The following is a 21,805-nucleotide window of genomic DNA, read 5'->3' as shown; positions in this document are numbered from 1 at the left end:
ACTGCAAACGGCTTTTCTGCCTGCATATACTTATTCCTCCTAATTCTTCTCAAACAGTCTGCAGCCTTTGATACTGTTGAACACAACATCCTACTCTAGCACCTCTCCTGCCATGTTGTAAGTTTATAAGTTAATGGAGCACAATTAAGCCATTCGGCCCATCAAGTCTGCTCTGCCATTCAATCATGGCTGATCTTTCTTTCCCTCTCAACCTAATTCTCCTGCCTTTTCCCCATAACCCTTGGCGCTCGTACTAACCAGGAGCCACAGTTTAAGAATAAGGAGTAAGCCATTTAGAATGGAGACGAGGAAACACTTTTTCTCACAGAGAGTTGTGAGTCTGTGGAATTCTCTCTCAGAGGGCGGTGGAGGCTCGTTCTCTGGATACTTTCAAGAGAGAGCTAGATTGGGCTCATAGATAGCAGAGTCAGGGGATATGGGGAGAAGGCAGGAACGGGGTACTGATTGGGGATGATCAGCCATGATCACATTGAATGGCGGTGCTGGCTCTGGGCCGAATGGCCTATTCCCGCATCTATTATCTATAATCAAGGATCTATCAATCTCTGTCTTAAAAATATCCATTGACTGGGCCTCTACAATCTACTTTAGCAATGAGTTCCATAGATTCACTACCTTCTGACTGAAGAAATTCTTCTTCATCTCCTTTGTAAAGGTACGTCCTTTTATTCTGAGCCTATGGCTGCTGGTCCTAGACTCTCCCATTAGTGGAAACATCCTCGCCACATCCGCTCTCTCCAGGCTATTCACATAGCTGCATACGACCTAGTTCCATCCTTGTCTATATTTGGTCATCAGCAATGAGTTTCTTCCCATGTTCCAAACATTACCTCTTTTTTCACCCAATAATTTGTACTTAGAGCCTTCTATTTCTAATATTGCGCATCAACATCATTTAAAATGTAATATTAGTTTCGACAGAGGACATTCTGTTTTCTTTCACTATCCGTCTTGATCTCAAATTGATAATATACCAGATTTTTGCTCACCTCTAACAAAGGAGGGGGAAAAAACTTCCTCCAGGAAAACATTTGGAAAATTAAACCCAAAGTGGTTTGTTAAGATTTGTCATATTTGATCCCGTGAACTTCTGACATCACCAGCACTAATATCACATTTCTTCACCTCCCTGAAATAATGTCACTGTGGCTCTGCTCATTTGAAACCCTGATCCATGCATACTTTACATCAAGATTTGATTATTCTGTAATCTTTGTTCTGTTCTCCATTGTAGACAATAGGAGCGGGAGTAGGCCATTTGGCCCTTCGATCCAGCACCGCCATTCACTATGATCAGGGCTGATCATCCACATTCAGTACCCCGTTCCTGCCTTCTCACCATAGCCCCTGACACTGCTACCTTTAAGAGCTCTATCTAACTCTCTCTTGGAAGCATCCAGAGAATTGGCCTCCACTGCCTTCTGAGGCAGAGAATTCCACAGATTCCCAACTCTCTGCGTAAAAATGTTTTTCCTCATCTCCGTTCTAAATGGCCTACCCCTTATTCTTAAACTGTAGTCCCTGGTTCTGGACATGGTTATTCAAAACTTGGCCCTAAAATGTTCCTTCACTTACCAAAGCCCTGAGTCCTAGATTGGTTTTCAAAATGATTCTGTCTGTCTTACTTATCTTTCCTCCTTCCAGAACCAGCTTTAAACTACTTCTTGACATTGATATGTTAAAATTACTTCTGGAAGGAGAAAATAATTATCTCCAATATCTCTCTAATATCTACATCTGTGAGTTGGAGTCAGCTTTTCTTTCTAAAAATGTTAATAAATTAAAAACATGTAAATAAGACAATTTATGACTATGATGACTATAATATTTATTATAATGACTATAAATTTATATTAAGACAACAATAAGACTACATTTATGCAGCAGATTTATGTAGCAAAATTCCCAAGATCTTGTAAATTATCATCGTTCAAGATTTTAATCTCAAATAAAAATATGAAAAAAGGGGTGAAATAAATATTTATTTTGCCAAAATATATATTGTTAAATAATTAATAAATAGTTTCTCAAAATCTAACACTCTGTGGGAAGCTCTAGTTATGATGCAGTAGTTGAGCTATTTATCACATACTAAGATATTACACTTGAAAATAATCCACAATACTTCTGATTGAACAGATGTTAATAGTATGTCCAGGTATTAAAAATATTGTTAAATTGCAGGTTTCTGTTCTCTGTTTCCTTACTTCAAATGCTGCCCTAAAGTTAGGGCAATTTACTATTTTGTATATGAACCAATGAGTCTCAGCCCATTCTCTTGCTCAGCAGTGAGTCTTTGATAATGCTATTTTGATATTGAACAATAAGAGACAATTGATGTGTTCACGTGTACTTCCTGTTAGGCTGCAGGACGTTTTGATGGCCTAGACAGTCGGGGAGTAAATTAGCAAATGCAGTTCTTGAGCTTCATACTCTACATGCTGTTACTTTTCTTTTCCTCCCTGCGGGGAAAGGATGATCTGGTGATGTCTGTTTCCTCGCAGCAAATTTGAGGTTGGCGATTTTGACTGCAGAGTTTACAGATGTGAATGTGTAGTTGTATGCATACAAAGCTTACTTTTCTTGTTGAGCTTCTGATATTCATCATTTAAAAAAAAGATTGATGTCCTTGATTACAAGATTGGCAGAAGCTCGGGCTTTATGTGTAAGCCAGATATATTGTCAGAGCAGAGGGGCTAGGAGCAAGGCAAAGTGTGTATCCAGAGTCAAGGTCTCGAATAGTACCAGGTGTGCAGTCAAAGCTAGGACAATGGGAGTGTTCAGCACTGGGAACCGAAGCAGGTAAGCAACTATGATCAGGGTAGAATAAGTGGTCAGGTGTAAGGCTGGACTCGGGGTCAGGAATGAGAGAAGGAATGCAACTGGAGTCAGGGTCAGGAGTAGTACCAGGTGTGCCGTGAGACCAAGGTTGGTCAACATGGATCAAGTGCTTGATTATGATCTGATTTCCATACATGAATATATTAAGGTCATTCATGTGCTGCACCTGTTGATCAGAGCCTGGCTCTACTGTAGAATGTAATTAGGAAGGTAGACAAAAATACTGGAGAAACTCAGCGGGTGAGACAGCATCTATGGAGCAAAGGAAATAGGTTGGGTTGAGACCCTTCCTCAGACTGAAGCAGGGTCTCGACCCGAAACATTGCCTATTTCCTTCGCTCCATAGATGCTGCCTCACCCGCTGAGTTTCTCCAACATTTTTGTCTACCTTCGATCTTCCTGCATCTGCAGTTCCTTCTAAAACAATGTAATTGAGAATGTAATTTAGCCTAACCTTATTCATAGCTAATCCAATTTAAAGCATAAATGTTGCATTCAAGTGTAAGTTAAAAGACTCGCTACAGTATGCCCCAGATTGCACAATTTCAAGCAGAAAAATGCAAAAGATCCATACCAGGGAAGGGGGGACATCCCCCAAGTATTCAAGTATTCCAAATTTCAGAACAATGGAATCTGAGTAGACATGGTCTCGCTGTAACAATTGCAACTTTCTATTCCTGGTAAAGCCTAATTATTGTACAAAATATTCAAATTCTTTAAAAAAAAGTTTCTTATCTTTTTCATTTAAATTTCAATGGTTGTTTATTGTCACCTGTGCACTGCACAGTGAATTCTTTTTTGCATAACTCACACATGCACACTCGCTATATTTTGGCACCATTTACAAAAAGGCATAAAATGACATATATGAATATTGATGTTATACATTTAACGATGAAGTGTAGCAGGTAGTTGAAAACATAATAGTTGTCTAACTACCTTTCAGATAACAATGAGCTGTGATTATCCTATTTGTGTTTAACTGAAGTGATAATCAAAATATTTTGTAAAACATCCTTTAAAACTTCCTGATTTATTTAACAGATTAAGCAGTGACCAATGAAATTTGCAGACCATGGATGAAGATGTAGGAGGGCTCGACCTGCAGCAACAAGAGCCCAAGGTGATTTTTGATAACACAGGTAATATACAGATTTGTATTGTAACATTAAGAATATTTAAGGGGTAATTGTTAGTGTTCTTTAGGATAGTGGTTCAGTGGTAGAGGGAAAGAGGCTACAGTTCTGTTCTTGTGGTTTGGCAGAAAGTAACAACAGCAAAGGGCCTCAGAATATATCGGTTATGGAAGAGGTGCCTGTTGGAGGGGATGCAGAGACATCGGATTGAGTAGTGCCTCTTGAGAATTCAGTTAAGTGTAGTCCAACGACTGGTAGAAAACCACAGTTCGCAGGATATCATTATCCTTGTAACTGATGCGGAGGGAACAAGCACTGTTGAGGGGGATCTAGGCATTGGCATTGGGCTTGGTTTTCTTAGTTGAGCACTTATCCTGGTGTTATAGCACAAGAACTTTGTGTTTTAACAGTAATTCACTTAGGGTGGGATTCTTGTAAATATGGATGGGTGTTTGATTTTTGTCACAAACTCAGAGGGCTGAAGGGTCTGTTTCTACGCTCTATCTCACTATGACTGAGAAGTGAAACGTAGTTAAATAATGAACCTACTAGCTTTATGAATGGATTTGATGTTTTATAAGTATGGATCAATAACAAGGTAGATGTCCCGAGATTAACTTTAACAGATAAACTGAGCTATTTTAAAACAGTTTTAATGGGCAAAATATTTGAATCATTTCTGAGGAAGAATATAACGTCATTCAAAAAAGTACTGATTTATCATGGCTAGTTAGAATGGATTTGTTAATGGAAGATGATATCTGACAATTTTAATTGCATTTTTTGAGGAATTAGTGAGCAGAATTGATGAGTGAATGGAGAGCATTGCATTTCAAGTAGTCAATATAGAGTTTACCAAAAAATTTGACAGTGAAAAAGTAAATGTCCATGCATCCAAGGAAGATTAACACATACACTGGACCCAGAATTGATGTGTTGGCATGATAATGGAACGCCGTAGGTGGCTGCGATTTGTATACATTGGGTACGCAAGCAAAGAATCTCACTGTGCCGAGTCACATGTGACAATAAAGTATTCCATTGTTTACAAGGTTGATGGGGGTTTTGTGACTGGACTGCTGTTTTTTGTTTGTGTTTTTTTTTGTACTCTATATATTTTAGACTTAAATATATAGAGAAGTTTGTAGGTGATTCAAAAACAATTCATGTGGTTGAACTACTCTAGACTGCAGAACTATTTAAATTATCTGGTCATTTGGACAGGAATGTGACAAATTAAATTCACTCCCCACACATGTAGCATAATGTATTTATCCACAGATTCTTAGCAGTAGCATAGTAGGTAGATAAGGTGGTTTAAAAAAGGCATTTGGATATTTTGCTTTATTAGCTGAGTCACAGATGATAATAATAGCCAGGTGGTTACATCGGAAGAGTGCGCACAATGTTTTGACTACAGCTTGAGTTTACACGCAACACTTTGCAGGCAAAAGGTGCAGGAGATTGTTCAGAACAGATTGTCCAGTCCTTGCAACGATGAGTTAGCTGTGAGAAAAAGGTTTGATTGTTTTGTTTGGGGAAAGGCCTATTTCGATTAATCAAGTCAAAAAGGGAAGTCATTTGTTGAAGGTTTAGGGCGATTAGGAAGAATGGTTACGCCACGAGTAAGTATTTACGTGTCACCACCTGGAATGGTGGTAGAGGCAGGACCCTGCATCACATGTAAAAAGTACTCAGATATGTTCTTGAGACATTGTGACCTGCAGAGGCAAGTGTTGTAAGGTTAGACTTGACAGCGTTGCTTCGAATGTCACAGAGAAGCTGAACAGAATGGCCTCATCCTATGTCGTACATTTTCTATGATGTAACTTTTATGTTAACAAAGTAATCATGCTTTGTTTTTGCATGTCAAGGAAAAATATTGAATGTTAAAAAAAATATGATTTTCAATTTTCCAGTTCACGAAGTGACTTCTGAAGATATCGATGGGCACCATATTTTTGTGGAAGTTCAAGATACTATCTTTGTAGATTCCAATATTGCCTCTGGATCCCACTTTGTCTCTGATGACACAGACTCTGTCGTAATACAGGATGCCATTGAAGATGTTGTGACTGAAGATGTCCACTGTCCTGATATTATTGAGGAGCCAGAAACTATAATTATTCCTGAGCAAGTACTGGACACAGATGTTGCCACAGAGGAAAATTTGACCACAATTCCTGAAGACGTTTTGACGTCTGATATTACCTCGGAGGCGATGTGTGTAGCTGAACATGTATTGACAAGTGAGTCGATACATGTGTCTGATATGGCGACTGATGAACACGTTGCAGTCACAGAAGCTGAAATGGTCGCAGACACCTTGTTACCAGATGTAGAAGAGGTTCTGGTGGCGGACTCTGCTGTGGAGACTGTGATCGATACACGCAGTTTACATGTTCAGAGGCAGGAGACGGTTCCTGTAACCATCGAGGCACCTGTAGGAAATAAAGGCACTAGAGAAGATTATTTAATGATTTCCTGTAAGTGACGAGAGAGGTAGGCCTTTGGCACATGGAAAATGAAGTAATAATGCAATTTGTTCCTTTATCCCTGCAAACTAGTTGATTAAATTGTAGTATTTCATTTTCTATTATAAAATTACCAGGGGTGTGAAACTTTCCAATCTATCATTGAAATATAAGAAGGGAATGCAATTTGAATTTGTTTTATAATTATGATATATAACAAGTAGGATGAGTAAAAGAACGTTTGGCTCCTCAAATGTGCTGTTCCATTCAGTAAGATGACTGGTCTGATCTTGTCCTAGCTTTGTTTTCTTCCATTCTTCATTCCCTTTTAGAGAAAATAAATCTTTGTTTCAGTCTTCAACATATTCAATGATCATCTTTGTAGAAGGGAAATCCAAAGATTTGTGACCTTCTGAAAGAAGAATTTCCTTTTCATCTCCATCTTAAATGGACAACTCTTAATCTGAAATGATGCTCCCTATTTCTAGATTCCCCCAAGAAGGAAGTGTTTTCTCGGCACCTGTCCAACTAATGTGCCTCAGAATCATTCATGTTTCAATTACAACACTTTTTGTTCTTCTAAATGCTGGTGTTAGGATTCTATTTAATATTTCCTCAAGACAAGCCCCTTCTTACTTGGAGTCGTCAATCTGTTGAACTGCCTTCAACACAGATCTTGCCCTCATATTAAGAGACAAAGTCTGTACACATTGCTCCAGGTATGATTTTGCCAATAATCGTGCACATGGAGAAAGTCCTCATTACACATACTGCAATAAACATGCTATTTTTCCACCTGTTATTTTAATTATTTTCTCTAATGACGTGCGAGCTTTTTATGTTTCATGTGCTAGGTCCCTCACTCCAGCAGCATTCTGTGATCTCTCTCCATTTATCCACATTATTCTGTATGTCTCTATCTTGGATCCAGGTACCTTATATCATTCAGATCATTTGGATTCCATGCACTCATTCACTTCATGGTCATTAATATAGATTGTAAATAGTGGGCACTGGTGCACTGCTAGCTGCAGTTTGCTTACCTGAAAATTATCAATTTTTATCCAACTTTCTGTCTTCTGTTAATTGGCCTTTTATTTTGCGAATCACAGTCGTTCTCAGATTCCCTAGTCTATCCCATATCAAGAACATTTGAGTAACTCAGAACTTTGTGGGGTGATAAGAAAGGAGACAAATTTATTTTTTTGCATGACCCACCAGCTTATGCCAGTTTTACTGTCTTTGATCTAAAAATATTAAATGTAATTAATAACCTGCCTTCAGTGCATGAATTCAAATGTTATACCTGTTTTTCTGTTACATTTGCATTATATCATTCAACAAATTGCAACAAATACTCTTAACACTAAAATGGCTTAAACTGTGACTTAGTAACTGCAGGAATTGCGTACTCTTCCATGACCCAGAAATGTTGAGGTAAATCTAGACGCTTTTATAGTTACAATTGACGAAGAGGTTAAATAAAGCATGTTTATGGTCTGCGTGGCTTTGTGCCATGCATGGCAATTATCTGCCATGCGAAAGATGTTTAGGAAAGATCATGCCACTGAAAATACAATTCTACTTCCAACAAAGCTAAGTCCCAAAACGCAAATAAAATTTGGGATGGGTTCTGAATCAGTCTGGGTGGGAAAAGTTGTGTGTGTTCTCATGTTATTTATCTCATCCCAAGAGCCTTGCTCAGTGAAACATATAGAAGCTGGATAAAGGCATTTGGGTCTTTGAGCTTGCCTCACCATTCATCCTCTTTCTTAAGGATACGATCCTAATTCGGGCAAATGGAATTAGTGTAGATGAACAAAAATATGGTTATGGACATGTTGGGCCAAAGGGTCGATTTTGTGATGTTAACCTCTATGACTCGAATAATATAAACTTGCTCACCCTATACCCTTGATCCCTTTTATGTCTGAAAAATGTACCTATCTCACTCTAAACCATGTTCGGGGACTTGGCCACCACAAGCCTAGCTAGGTGTGACCCTGTCCTTATCTGGTACTTTTAAAGAATTCCCACCTTCCTATTGGTATGAATATCTTGGTTAAAATACTGTTTTTCTTTCCTTTCTCTCCAATCCCATGGCTCTGTAGCATTTTCTCTTTGGTCCCAATGTGCACATGCCACTGTTGCCTACTAAGGAAACTTGGAAGATGTCAGTGAAAGAACCTGTAGTTGTAGGGATTGGTCTATATTACAAGCACGTTCAAAAAAAAGCCATCGCGTATACTGTGTTTCTGCTAAACAGACACCAACTACAAAAACATTAAAATTATACCATGTGGTTGAATTGCAGGAGACACATCCATCAAAGTTTCACCCGTTTTCTGCTTACATTCGACAGCAAAGATTTGTTGTCCATAAACACTTGGGTCTTTGAATAAATTGCCTATAATTTCCAATGTTGTGCTTTTTGTTTGGAGGGGTTTTGCCAATGACACCTTTTATCCAGGAAGATTGAAATGCTACATGAGAATTTTTACTTATTTTTAAATAATTTTAACAAATTATGCTTTTTTCTAAATTTCTTTGTATTTTAGAACTTTTTAGATTTATTTTTGCTATCATTGTTGAGCATTGATTATGCTGCTTTATTTGAGGTGATTAAAATGTTGAAACAATTTGATGCAAAACACTAAATGATTTGTACATCCATGTTATTGTAATCTGTGTGTTTCAAGACATCAGGTCATATGTGCAGGGTTAATAGTAAATGTTGTGTGTTTTTTAAAAAGTGGATGACGATGGAGGAAAGGTTGGTCATGGAGGAAATGGTGAGCTGAAAATTGAAAGTGGACTATCAGCCCAGAGTGAACATTTAAAAGAAGATGACACCTGCAGTGATGTTATTAAAGTTTACATTTTCAAGGCAGATGATGGCGATGATGATTTGGGTAAGTCATCTGGGTGTAGTAATATCATTTTTGCATTCTATCCTACCAAAAGAACAGCATGTCTCGGAGGGGCAATTTAAGTAGGTATTACAACCAGTCACTTCAATTAAAAATATTGGACATGCTAAATTTTTGCTTTTTTGTTTGTGTGGGGTTTTGGTGTTTTTGTTGTGATCCTGACTTAGAAATAATGTAGTTATTAGTTGGTATATTTTCATTGCTTATTACTTTTGCACATTATTCACATATTGTCATGGATATTTCTTCCTGTTTATATGCAACTTGACCTGCTAGCCCCTACAAAGTATGCAGTTTCTCTCGGTTTCCTTTGAAATGTTTAATGTAGGAAATCTCAACGCAATAGAGAAATTATTTTTAAAAATCTGCCCGCGAAAACTTAAAGACAGAGAGACCAATAGCCTTTTGGTTTGTCCTTTGTTGTGTCTTCTTTTGTTGTTCTTTTGTATAATTGTAGGGACCCATCAAATACCTGCAATGGTTAAATTTTAAATGATTTGACAATGCCCATCGTACCTGGTTCCTGTGTGGTGATTCATCTGTAAACACTTGTGAAATTTCTTTATAAGTAAAACATATTTTGATGGGCATGGGGGAAGTCCTGGAATGGGGAGGTAAATATTTATTTTGTAAAATTATATATTGTATCATAATGAAGTAAATTAGGAGTTCAGAAATGGTGTAAGTGATGGGAATGAGTGACTTCTCAGTGATGGGGCATAATGATGATTTTCTCCTGCAATTTAAGGCGGAACCGTGGACATCGGCGAAAGTGAAGCTGACAATGATCATGGAGTCGGAATACTGGAACAGGGCAACATGGGCAGAATATCACGAGAGAAAATGGTTTACATGACTGTTAATGATCCTAATCAGGAGGATGAGGATATGAGTAAGTTAATATTCCTGATTTGTTTTTGCACTGAACTAAAACAGACCCATCGTTAAATCCCAACTAAGCAAAATTATAACAAATTAAAAACAGTTGAAAGACTGAAAATTGAATGAAAGTTGGTAGATTACTGTTCCCAGGATTAAGACTTTTAGAGATAGAGCATGAAAACAGGCCATTCGGCCCACTGAGTCTGCACCAACCAGCGATAAGCCCCTTACACTAGCATTATCCTATACAATTTACAATTAACAGAACTCAATTAACCTACAAACCTGTATGTCTTTGGAATGTGGGAGGAAAACGGGACACCCAGAGAAAACCCATGCAGTCACAGGTGGAATGTACAAACTCTTTACAGACTGCAGCCATAGTCAGGATCGAACTCAGGTCTCTGGCGCTGTAAGGTAGCAGCTCTACCACTGTGCCGTCCCATTTTTAAAACTACTTGTGATGATACAGCGGACCTTTTGGAAGTCTATCTTAAACTGATGGGATAATATGTGTGAAGATTAATTCTGATATTGGATGACGTTGCTTGTAATACTAATTAAATTCAATTTTGCATCTGAGCTAAATATTTTAAAAACAATATTTTGTGCAATCTTTAACCACTGAATGAATGCCTTTTCAATGATGTACTAAAGTTATAGATTATGTAGGTGGCCTCTTGACATATGACATGTAGATGATATTCTGATATTTGAGGCTTAAAGCTGACAATCTCTAGTTGAGAATGTCTGCTTCTACAGAGCACACCACAGAGTAAGTCAGTTGAATGGTGGAGAGCAGAGCAATATAAGTCCCACAAGTAAAAGAGTTAAAAGGTACCAAACGCCATGAGTGTCCAAAATGTCAAATCTCTTAATCTTCGTGACATTCCGAAGCTATTTAAGATTTTTTTTTTAAATCCTGATTAACATCTACTTAGTTTTACGTAACTCTTCACCTTCTTTGAAGTGAGGGCTTCCCCATCCGGATGCAGGATACTCATGCAAGTTTTAATTCCTTCACTAAATTCTGAGTCCAGCATTGGAACACAATTGAGGGTTCAGTAGTAAATTATTGTCGATGACTATGAGATATTGTTGTTTGGAAGTTACAGAACCATATTCCAGCCATTATAATTAATCTTGATTTATTTATTCAACCTTGTCAAAAAACGTTTGGCCTTTGAATGTGGGTAGTGCAGGCACTATTTGCTGTATTTAAGTTAGCATTAAAATGTTTGCTTTCAAAAGTGATAATTCCTAAGACTAAATGGCCATTTGAGGAGCTTTATGAGAGGGTACCATATCATGGAATCGTATCTTGACTAGCAAATTAGATTAACCAGGCTAGGGTGAGTATTTTGATACTAAAATTGCCAGATATATTTGAATTTGGTTTCATTCCTTGCAATGGGTGTGAATTCGGCTTTCAATCACTGGATTTCTAATTCAATCTAATTGTAATACTATTGTAACTTAAATAAAGCATTTTATAATTATTAAATTCAAGTTATTCATACATGCACATCAGTCAATTGATCAGTAAATTACTCTTGTTTATGTTGTAGTGAACACAACACAACATGAGGAGAACTGCTATCTTCAAGCAAGTAAGTGCCTATCATTTTATTTCAGTTATTCTGACATCAAGTTTTAAAAATTTGACCAATCCAGGAATTCTATGTGGGTTATTAATAAAAATGAGTGCTTAAACTGCTATTTTGCAAATTACAATCGTAAGCTAATCCTTGTATAATATACATGATTCTTCCTACTCCAAAACACAAGAAAAGCATATGTGACATCATACATAAAACTGGTTCACACAAATAAATTATTTCAACATGATTCAGATTAATCAAAAACCCTCACAGCGGCAGTACGTGATAGGGAGAGATCGTTCATGAAGTTTGAGAATATTTCATTAATGAACAAAATTCCTTGTTTAACATGCATTCCTATGCGTTTTTGTACACTTTGTGTGTGGTGTGTCCACCATAACAACCGTTACATGAAATGTAGAAAGTCATTTTTTTGTCAAGCTTGATAGTTGATTTCTACGCTTTTGCTATTTTTAAACATACAAATGTACTTTCTTGCTATAAACAATGCTATAAACATTTGGTATGTGACCAAATGAGCAATATTCCTGTTATCTACTGAAACGTGCGTTACGCGCGTTACACAGTGTCCAAGGATGGACACAAAAATGAAAGTAGCCCCTGTTTCTTCCAGTATTTCTTTTTTTGTAATTTCTTTCTCGTGTTTTGAATAAACTTTATGGAAGTAATTGTCTACACATAATAAGATACTGCAGGTACATAATTTGATGGAAATATAAAGCTACTGCAAAATGCTGGTTTTTACGCGTGCGATGGTGGACACCAAAAATGTTCACTAATTTTGGCATGCAGCAGCTTTTACCGAATCTTGATATTAAGGTTACTTTCTTCTCATAATTTAATTATTTATTGAGTTCTTCAAACTAGAACATTTTCAATCTCCTTGGGAAGTTCTTTGGTCTTAATTTACCATTGTGGTGTAACGGTGGTTACTCTAAAATAGGGTGGACACCAAGAATAACCACCATTACACTCTTTGAAATATGGCCTTCAGGGCACTTAATGCCAGATTCATCAAAAGCTTTCCTTAGCTTATTACTGTGAAACATGCATCTCTGCAAAACAACAGACTTGAAAAAATTTTGAATTATAATGAAATTAATGCTGAAATTGCCTCTTTATTTCATTGTGTCAAAGCATAACCTTGCATTTTTGGTGTCCTAAAAAATGATATTTTTGATATATAAACTGGTTGAATCAGGGAATTAATTTAACTCCTAACTTGATTTTATCTCTGCTGCCTCTTGCACATTTGAGTAACAATCCCTGAAAAAAATTAACACCATACTACTGGAAACAGTGGAGATATGACATTTTTAATGTTCCGAGCTGAAATCTCTCCAGTATTGTAAAAATACACATATCACTTGAAATGGTGATCATGAAAGGCAAGTACCAATTAATAATGCCAATGATCCAAGTAACTTCTAAAAGCATAACTCAGATTCATCTGAAAATATAGTGAGACATTTGTAAAATAGGCTAATTTGAATGTGTTGGGAAAGATTTCATCATGCCTGTTTTCCCAGATTGTGCTGACATTGCAGATGAAGTTTACATGGAAGTCATAGTTGGGGAAGATGAAGCAACGGTGGGCCATGAACAGCAAGTTGAAGATACTGATATGAGCAAAACATTTGTTCCTGTTGCTTGGGCTACTGCATATGGTAAGTTTATTTAAAGGTTTTAAGGAGCTACCAGTTCGGATCAGAGACAAAACACTGCTTCCAATTAGAGGAAGAAAGTTTGAATAACTCTTATAACTAGCATTTGAACTCTCATGCTGACTAGTTATTGCCAGTTATTGGATGTTGTAGTGCACTTAGAAGACAAGCTAAGGATCATTGCAGAAACAATCATCGCCACTGATTAGGGAACATCATAATCACAGATCTATGGGATATTAGTATGTCTTTCCTTTAAAAGAAATGTAATTTGGGCACATGGAAACATAATAGTTAGAATTGAAAAGGGATGATCTACTTAAATTGTGTAATTTGTTCCATGTTTATGGCTTTGAGATCAAATCAAAAATGTGTTCACTGATATCGGTGCTCAGGGAACTAGAGATTTATTGCTTGTATGATTTGGACATTCGCTGAGCCCAGTGTACTGTAAACCCTCGTTATAACGGACCGTGGGTGGGGGTGTCCGTTAATGCTAATTGTCCGTTATATTCCACAGACTCACCACTCTGTGAGAAAAAGTGTTTTCTCGTCTCCGTTCTAAATGGCTTACTCCTTATTCTTAAACTGTGGCCCCTGGTTCTGGACTCCCCCAACATCGGGAACGTGTTTCCTGCCTCTAGCGTGTCCAAACCCTTAACGGTCTTATATGTTTCAATGAGATCCCCTCTCCTTCTAAACTCCAGAATGTACAAGCCCAGCTGCTCCATTCTCTCAGCATATGACAGCCCTGCCATCCCGGGAATTAACCTTGTAAACCTACCATGCATCTACCCACTCCCCCAACCTGTCCAAGTCACCCTGCATTCTCATAGCATCCTCCTCACAGTTCACAGTGCCACCCAGCTTTGTGTCATCTGCAAATTTGCTAGTGTTACTTTGAATCCCTTCATCCAAATCATTGATGTATATTGTAAATAGCTGCAGTCCCAGCACTGAGCCTTGCGGTACCCCACTAGTCACTGCCTGCCATTCTGAAAGGGACCCGTTAATCCCTACTCTTTGTTTCCTGTCTGCCAACCACTTCTCTATCCATGTCAGCACTCTACCCCCAATACCATGTGCCCTAATTTTGCCCACTAATCTCCTATGTGGGACCTTATCAAATGCTTTCTTAAAGTCCTAGACTGCTTCTAAGACATCTTGAAATAGATCTCTAATACTAATATGAGATGTGAATTTGACCAACATGAGTAGATCATAATTAAGCCCAGTTATTGACCTTAATGCTGATTGCCCATTCCATCTTGAAAATATTCCTACCAAATACATAAAATGGCAAAATGTATGCTTTTGTTTCATCAACTATGCTGTTTTGAGTTTTTTTAATTCAGTTTCGTATGTGTAACAAATCTAATGTATCAAAAATCAATGTTTTTTCCTAAAATAATTAGACGAAAAGAAATCAAGCTAGATTGTATTTTTTCCAAATTTATAATGTTTGGGGTTTTTTCTGTAGAATTATTTCATTGCTTTGTATTGTCCTTTGAATGGGTTGTATTGCCCAAAGAAACTGGATTGACAGTGATTTTTATGTATAGAATAGGAAAATATATGAATTCATCTGAAATCTCCAAATAAGTGGATGCTGTAACTGGTTATTGTGGCCTCTCAGGTAACAGTTCGGATACTGTGGACAAGAATGAAACTGTCAGCCACCTCCTACAGGCAGATGGAACAACTGAGCTTTCTAGGCTGGTAAAACCAAAGTCAAGGAAAAGGAAGAGACTTGAAAGTAGACAGTATCAGACAGGTACTGAACTATCCTTTACTTCTAATGCTTGGTCATTCGGTCACATCATTACAACCTCATTCTCCTACCGTATCTGCCAAAGCAATCTCCTGTCCTCTTTCCCTCCAGATTTCCCATTTAAGTGAACTCCTACATCCACATTCACCTTAAATGAATTTATTTCAGACACCTGCCCTGCCTTATTTTCCAAGAGGAGGTCATGTTTTACCCCTGCTACAGTAGGTCTATCAGCATAATGATTAAGAACATATTCCCCGACAACACTTACAAATTTCATCCCATCCACACCCTTAGCACCGAGTCATTCTTTAGAGAGTAAAAATTCCACATCATTACACCCTAATTATTCCTGCAGCTGTGATTTCCATACATATTTCCTCATCTAATTCCTGCTGACTATTTTCTTTGTGCCACCTTTAGTGATGGACAGGAATTTGCTGCGTGCTGACCACCAACTGAAGCTTCTGTCTCCAGGTGCTTTTATCCCTCTATGTGTTTCTGCAGAAATCTGCTGCACTACTATTTGCATATTTAAGATTAAATCTATCTTAATTTCTCAGAATGCAAAGTAAAAAGCTTAATATTTTCCTCTCTATGCTTCCTCCAATTGCACCTCCCATGCCAAACTGAACCTGCCATATTTCTGAAAGTATCTTATCGCATCTAATCTTTTAATTAGAAGAATTTAGGCAGGTTATTTGCTCTTGAGACCTTGATGAAACTAAGTACAGCATTTCTCATCAGCAGATGCTACAGGCAGGTATTTGATTTGGCTCCTTTTACTTTAGGTAAGGTCATTAAGACAGCTTTACTTTGGACTTTAGAGATACAGCGTGGAAACGGGCCTTTCGGCCCACTGCGTCCACTCCGACCAGCGATCACCCTGTTCACTAGCACTATCCTTCACACAAGTGATAATTTACAAAAGTCAATTAGCATACAAACCTGTACATCTTTGGAGTGTGGGTGGAAACCGGAGCACCCAGAGAAAACTCGCGTTATCACAGAAAGAACATGCAAACTCCATACAGGCAGTACCCATAGTCAGGATGGAACCTGCTCTTTAGTTTAGTTATAGATACAGAGTGGAAACAAGCCCTTCAGCCCACCGAGGCCGCACCGACCAGCGATCCCCGCACATTAGGGACAATTTACACATACACCAAGCCAATTAACCTACATACCTGTACATCTTTGGAATGTGGGAGGAAACCAAAGATCTCGGAGAAAACCCACGTGGTCATGGGGAGAACGTACAAACTCCGCACAGACAGCACCCGTAGTCAGGATCGAACCCGGGTCTTCGACTCTCTGACGCTGTATGGCAGCAGCTCTACCGCTGCGGCACTGTGCCACCCTTTATGTGGAATATAAAGGACGTATTCGCTTTTATGTGAAGGTTGAAAATGATTTTGTTCAATCTCAAATCAGGTTTATCTGAACAAAGTAAATCATAATGCTTGAGGTAAATTTGTCTCAGTAGATAGGGAAACAACATAAACATTTGGTGGTAGGCAAGGAGTAGTTAAGTTTGAAAGAGTTAATATATAGTTTAAAATGAAAATAATTTGAAAATAGTTGTCATTCAAGGGCACCTGGTTTTCCATGTATACAAATCACAGGTATTTAATGCAAATGTGGAGTAAAGTATTAAGAAGGCAAATGATACATTGGCCTTTATTGTAAGAAGATTTAAGTAAAGACTTCTTACTGAAATTATATAAGACTGTAGTGCGGTGAGACAGGGATCTTCCATAAGATCTGGTCTCCCTATTTTGGAAAGATTATATGTGCGGTGTAGGGAATGGGAGAAAGGTTTGTTGAGAGATTGTCTTTTGAGGAGAGATTAAGCAGACTGGGACCATATTCTTTAGACTTCTGAAGACTAGGAGGTGATTGTATGTGGTTGATAGGGTGGATGCTGAGATGATGTCTGCCAGACTGGTGTGTGGAGAACCAGCAGTCAGCGTCTCAAAATAAGGGGGTCTACCATTCGGGACTGAGATGAGAGGCTTTATTTTCACTCAGAAGGTAGTGAATCGTTGGAATTCACTACCCAAGAGGATTGAGGAGACCCGGTCACTGAGTGTATTCAAGACACAGATCGATGGATTTATGAATAGGTGGGGAATAAAAGGATATGGAGTCAGTGCAGGAGATAGTGACATTGAAGTAATAGATCAGCCACAATCATTATTAAATGGTGGAAGAGGTGCATGCATCTGACTGCTTTCATTTGTTATGTTCTCATATATCTGTATTGTCTTGGCCAACTTGCCACGCATTGGAAACTAAAAAAACAGTAGGTGCAAAACTACCCTGTCATGATTGACTTTTGATGCAGCTATAACATAATCAAGTCACATTAGGGTTAGGATTCCAATGGGATTCCACCACTAGACACATTTTCCCATCTCCACGCCTTTCCGTCTTCCACAGAGACCGTTCCCTCCACAACTCCCTGGTTAACTCATCCCTTCCCACCCAGGTACCTTCCCCTGCAACCGGCAGAAGATGCAACACCTGTCGCTATACCACCTCCCTCAACTCTGTCCAGGGACCCCGACAGTCCTTTCAGGTTAGGCAAAGGTTGACGTACCTCCTCCAACCTCATCTACTGTATCCTTGTTCAAGATGTGGATTACACATCAGCGAGACCAAACGCAGACTGGGCGATCATTTTGCAGAACACCTTCGCTCAGCCCGCCTGAACCAATCTGATCTCCCGGTTGCTAGACATTTTAATTCTCCTTCCCATTCCTACACAGACCTTTCTGTCCTTGGTCTCCAGTGAGGCTAGACGCAAATTGGAGGAACAGCATCTCATATTTTGCTTGGGCAGCTTACAGTCCAGTGGTATGAATATTGATTTATCTCACTTGTGGTAGCCCCAGCATTCCCTCTCTCTCTATCCCTATCCCTCCCCCAACCAAGTTGCAATTGCATCTCAATTTCAACCTACAAGCAGCTTACAATGGCCTGTTTCCTTTATCATCGTTACTTTTTTGCATATCTTTCATTCATGTTCTTTATCTCCCCACATCACCGTTTATATCTCTCATTTCCCTTATCCCTAACCAGTCTGAAGAAGGGTCTTGACCCAAAATGTCACCCATTTCTTCTCTCCCGAGATGCTGCCTGTCCCACTGAGTTGCTCCAGCTTTTCGCATCTATCTTCGGTTTAAACCAGCATCTGCAGCTTCTTCTTACATATAATATTGTGTGATGTTTTCTGACTATGGATTTGCAAATTACAACTAAATATAGGCAAATGTTTTTGAATATGCAGCAAATAAATATATACAAAGGATTGGCACCTAGCTGGTCAAGATGCTGGGAATTATTTAGAAAGAGTAGCCTTTTTACATTAATAGTTGTTTTATTGTGTCCCAAGAATCTGCATTTGTTTTTAGATATCGTAGATAAATTGTTGTCACCCATTATTATTTCTTCACTGCATTTCGTCCCATGTTCCAATCCTGCTAAGCACAGATTGTAACACCTCAATAGTGCTCTGGTTAAGGTCAACTGACATGCCAGCAATAATTTACATTATTCAGCAGTTGTAGCTCCACAAACAATCCTTTCAATGGTGGGTGCCAGAGGGAAAATTGAAATTTTATTTTATTTTGCAAAGCTGATATTTCTTACACTTGGGAACAAGAAATTTATATGAAGACGTAATTCAAACTCAAAGCCAAACATAAAGCCAGAAGTTAAATTAAACTTAAGAATATTGTTGGAAGTCTTGATTACAGGGATGTCTCTTCAATTTTTGAACTTGCGTTCATGTTAGCTTATCATTCATGCCAAGTAACTTTTTTTTCCTTATTCTGATGCAGCAATCATCATAGGACCTGATGGCCATCCTATAACTGTTTATCCATGCATGATCTGTGGGAAAAAGTTTAAGTCCAGGGGCTTTCTGAAAAGGCACATGAAAAATCATCCAGAGCAGCTGACCAAGAAAAAATACCAATGTACAGACTGCGATTACACTACCAACAAGAAAACTAGTTTACACAACCATCTGGAAACCCACATGCTCATGAATAAAGTAGAGAAGACCTATGAATGTGATGAGTGTGGCAAGAGGTTTACTCACCCAGCAGCTCTGGTTTCCCATAAATTGGTTCACCAGGAAAAGGGAGCCACAAAGATGCACAAGTGCAAATTTTGTGATTATGAGACTGCAGAGCAAGGGCTCCTGAACCGCCACCTCTTGGCTGTGCACAGTAAGAATTTCCCTCACATATGTGTGGAGTGTGGAAAGGGTTTTCGCCATCCGTCAGAACTGAGGAAACACATGCGAACCCACACTGGGGAGAAACCCTACCAGTGCCAGTACTGTGACTATAAGTCAGCAGATGCCTCCAACCTCAAAACCCACATGAAGACAAAGCACAGCAAAGATCTGCCATTCAAGTGTGAGAACTGTTTGATGACATTCACGGATGCCAAAGAACTGCAGAAGCATGCGGCCATTCATCAGGGACACAAAACCCACCCGTGTACACATTGCGATCACAGAAGTTCCAACTCCAGTGATCTGAAGCGCCATATTATTTCAGTCCACACTAAGGACTATCCTCACAAGTGCGAGGTATGTGACAAGGGTTTTCATCGACCCTCGGAGCTCAAGAAACACATGTCAACTCACAAGGGTAAAAAACTGCACCAGTGTCGGCACTGTGACTTTAAAATTGCAGATCCATTTGTTCTTAGCCGACATATTCTTTCAGTCCACACCAAGGATCTACCGTTCAGATGTAAACGTTGCAAAAAAGGCTTTCGTCAACAGGTTGAGCTCAAGAAGCATATGAAGACCCACAGTGGCAAAAAAGTTTATCAGTGTGAGTACTGCGAGTATAGCACTACCGATGCATCAGGCTTTAAGCGACACGTTATTTCCATTCACACAAAGGACTATCCCCATCGCTGCGATTACTGCAAAAAGGGCTTCCGAAGGCCTTCAGAAAAGAACCAACATATTTCTCGACATCACAAAGACGCTGTTTTGGTGGAAGGGTTGGCATGAACTACTTTCAATTTAAGTGCTTCTTTTACATTCGTTGTACAAAAAAGGAATATTTGTGTCCTTTCATTGTTAATGACTTGGAAACTTAAATTCATGCTGATTACTGAACTAACTATTCTCTCCATTGTAGTGTGTCATGGATTGGAGCTTCAGCTTAATATGTAAAGTTGTATGTCCTCTGTCTTGGAAATCCATTAAATGGACATTTTTTTTGGCAACATGGTGTCAACTCCTTTAGGAGATGAAAGTAATAGGCTAGTTGTAATCAGTCAGCTGCAGTTCACGGTCCCCGCCATTATAATTACCGGACCCAAGATTAGCTATTATATTCAAGAACAATTTCGCTTCATATGATTATCGATGGAAAACATGGCAATTTATCAGTTTGTCTTATTGCTCAGTTTTGTTGGCGTGCTACAGTTTATGTGCTTGCTCGCTAACTGGCTGAACACATTTTCAGCATATTCTTCTGTATATTGAAACTTCCTTTCGTTTGAGCTGTAGTTATATTTTCCAATATGCTTCTGAAGCTGCAATGTAATATGGTAATAGTGTGTTTTCCATCTTTATTTGAATCTCAATTTTTATTACAATTCCATGTTTTAAAAAGGAAAAACCTTCAGTGATATGATGTTGAGCCTCAAGGCCTCCGCCTTACTGCATTTACTTGTATTTCCAAGTGTGCATCATTCCTCTGTATTGTATGGTCTAGCAATGCATCGTGGTGGCAGAATTATCTCAGCTAATTTACTTTTCCAGAAATTGTGTAAAAAGAATGACATTATTCATGTTTTTACAAGTGTACACATTTTTTCCCAAAATTATATTTTGCCAATGTCTGTATCTTGTATAAATAAAACAAATAGCACTATATGTTTTCTAAAAAAAAGGTCCAGTGCTTTCTGTAGTACACTGCAGTTTAGTTTTCAGTTAACACCAATATGTGTCTGTCCTGCATAAGCTACAAAAATAATAGCTGAAAATAACTTGGATGGTTAACTGTATCCTGCTCTACACAATGTACTGCAATCTGATCAGACTGGACTGGAAGTCAGGGTGAAGGTCAGTAACAGAAATTAGTATTAACTGTATGATTAAATCTTTATAACATAAATGCAAAAGAAGTGGTGGAACATTTAAAATTACAAGAAGCGACTTATGAAAATTATGCAGTGTGGAGTAACACTCAGAAGCAGTCTTCACATAGTTACGTTACATAGTGACCTGCAAAACGGGATTAAATTGGAACCAAAAGGCAATCAGAAAATTGCAGCATTATCCTAATATTTCAGGTCTGTATATTTTAGAGAGTGAACTTGAAAATGGAGTACAACATACGATTTCACCTGAATCCTCAAAATGTTGAAAAATAATTAGGCGGGCATTATATACATTAGTATCATTTGTATTATTTACATTAGTA

The 21,805-nt window shown here is 38.3% G+C and overlaps 1 protein-coding gene across 5 annotated transcripts in view; it reads left to right on the top strand.

Annotated features, from left to right (window-relative positions):
- LOC129702661 (zinc finger X-chromosomal protein-like) overlaps positions 1-21,252 on the top strand; it is a 33,040-nt gene extending 11,788 nt beyond the window's left edge. Inside the window, exons 4-12 of one of the 5 annotated variants that reach the window (XM_055644551.1) lie at positions 3,907-4,004; positions 5,918-6,247; positions 9,226-9,384; positions 10,151-10,294; positions 11,853-11,894; positions 13,436-13,573; positions 15,207-15,344; positions 15,765-15,818; positions 19,187-21,252. In XM_055644551.1, coding sequence (XP_055500526.1) covers positions 3,938-4,004; positions 5,918-6,247; positions 9,226-9,384; positions 10,151-10,294; positions 11,853-11,894; positions 13,436-13,573; positions 15,207-15,344; positions 15,765-15,818; positions 19,187-20,382 — 2,268 coding nt within the window. In that variant the 5' untranslated portion in view covers positions 3,907-3,937 and the 3' untranslated portion in view covers positions 20,383-21,252. Of the gene's footprint in view, positions 1-3,906; positions 4,005-5,917; positions 6,485-9,225; positions 9,385-10,150; positions 10,295-11,852; positions 11,895-13,435; positions 13,574-15,206; positions 15,345-15,764; positions 15,819-19,186 lie in introns of all 5 variants that reach the window. The other 4 variants (XM_055644549.1, XM_055644548.1, XM_055644547.1 and 1 more) reach the window with 4 other exon arrangements.
- The last annotated feature ends 553 nt before the right edge of the window (positions 21,253-21,805 follow it).

The sequence above is a fragment of the Leucoraja erinacea genome, chromosome 13, assembly GCF_028641065.1.
Source record: "Leucoraja erinacea ecotype New England chromosome 13, Leri_hhj_1, whole genome shotgun sequence".
NCBI lineage: Eukaryota > Metazoa > Chordata > Chondrichthyes > Rajiformes > Rajidae > Leucoraja > Leucoraja erinaceus.
This window is presented reverse-complemented; position numbering and strand designations above follow the sequence as displayed.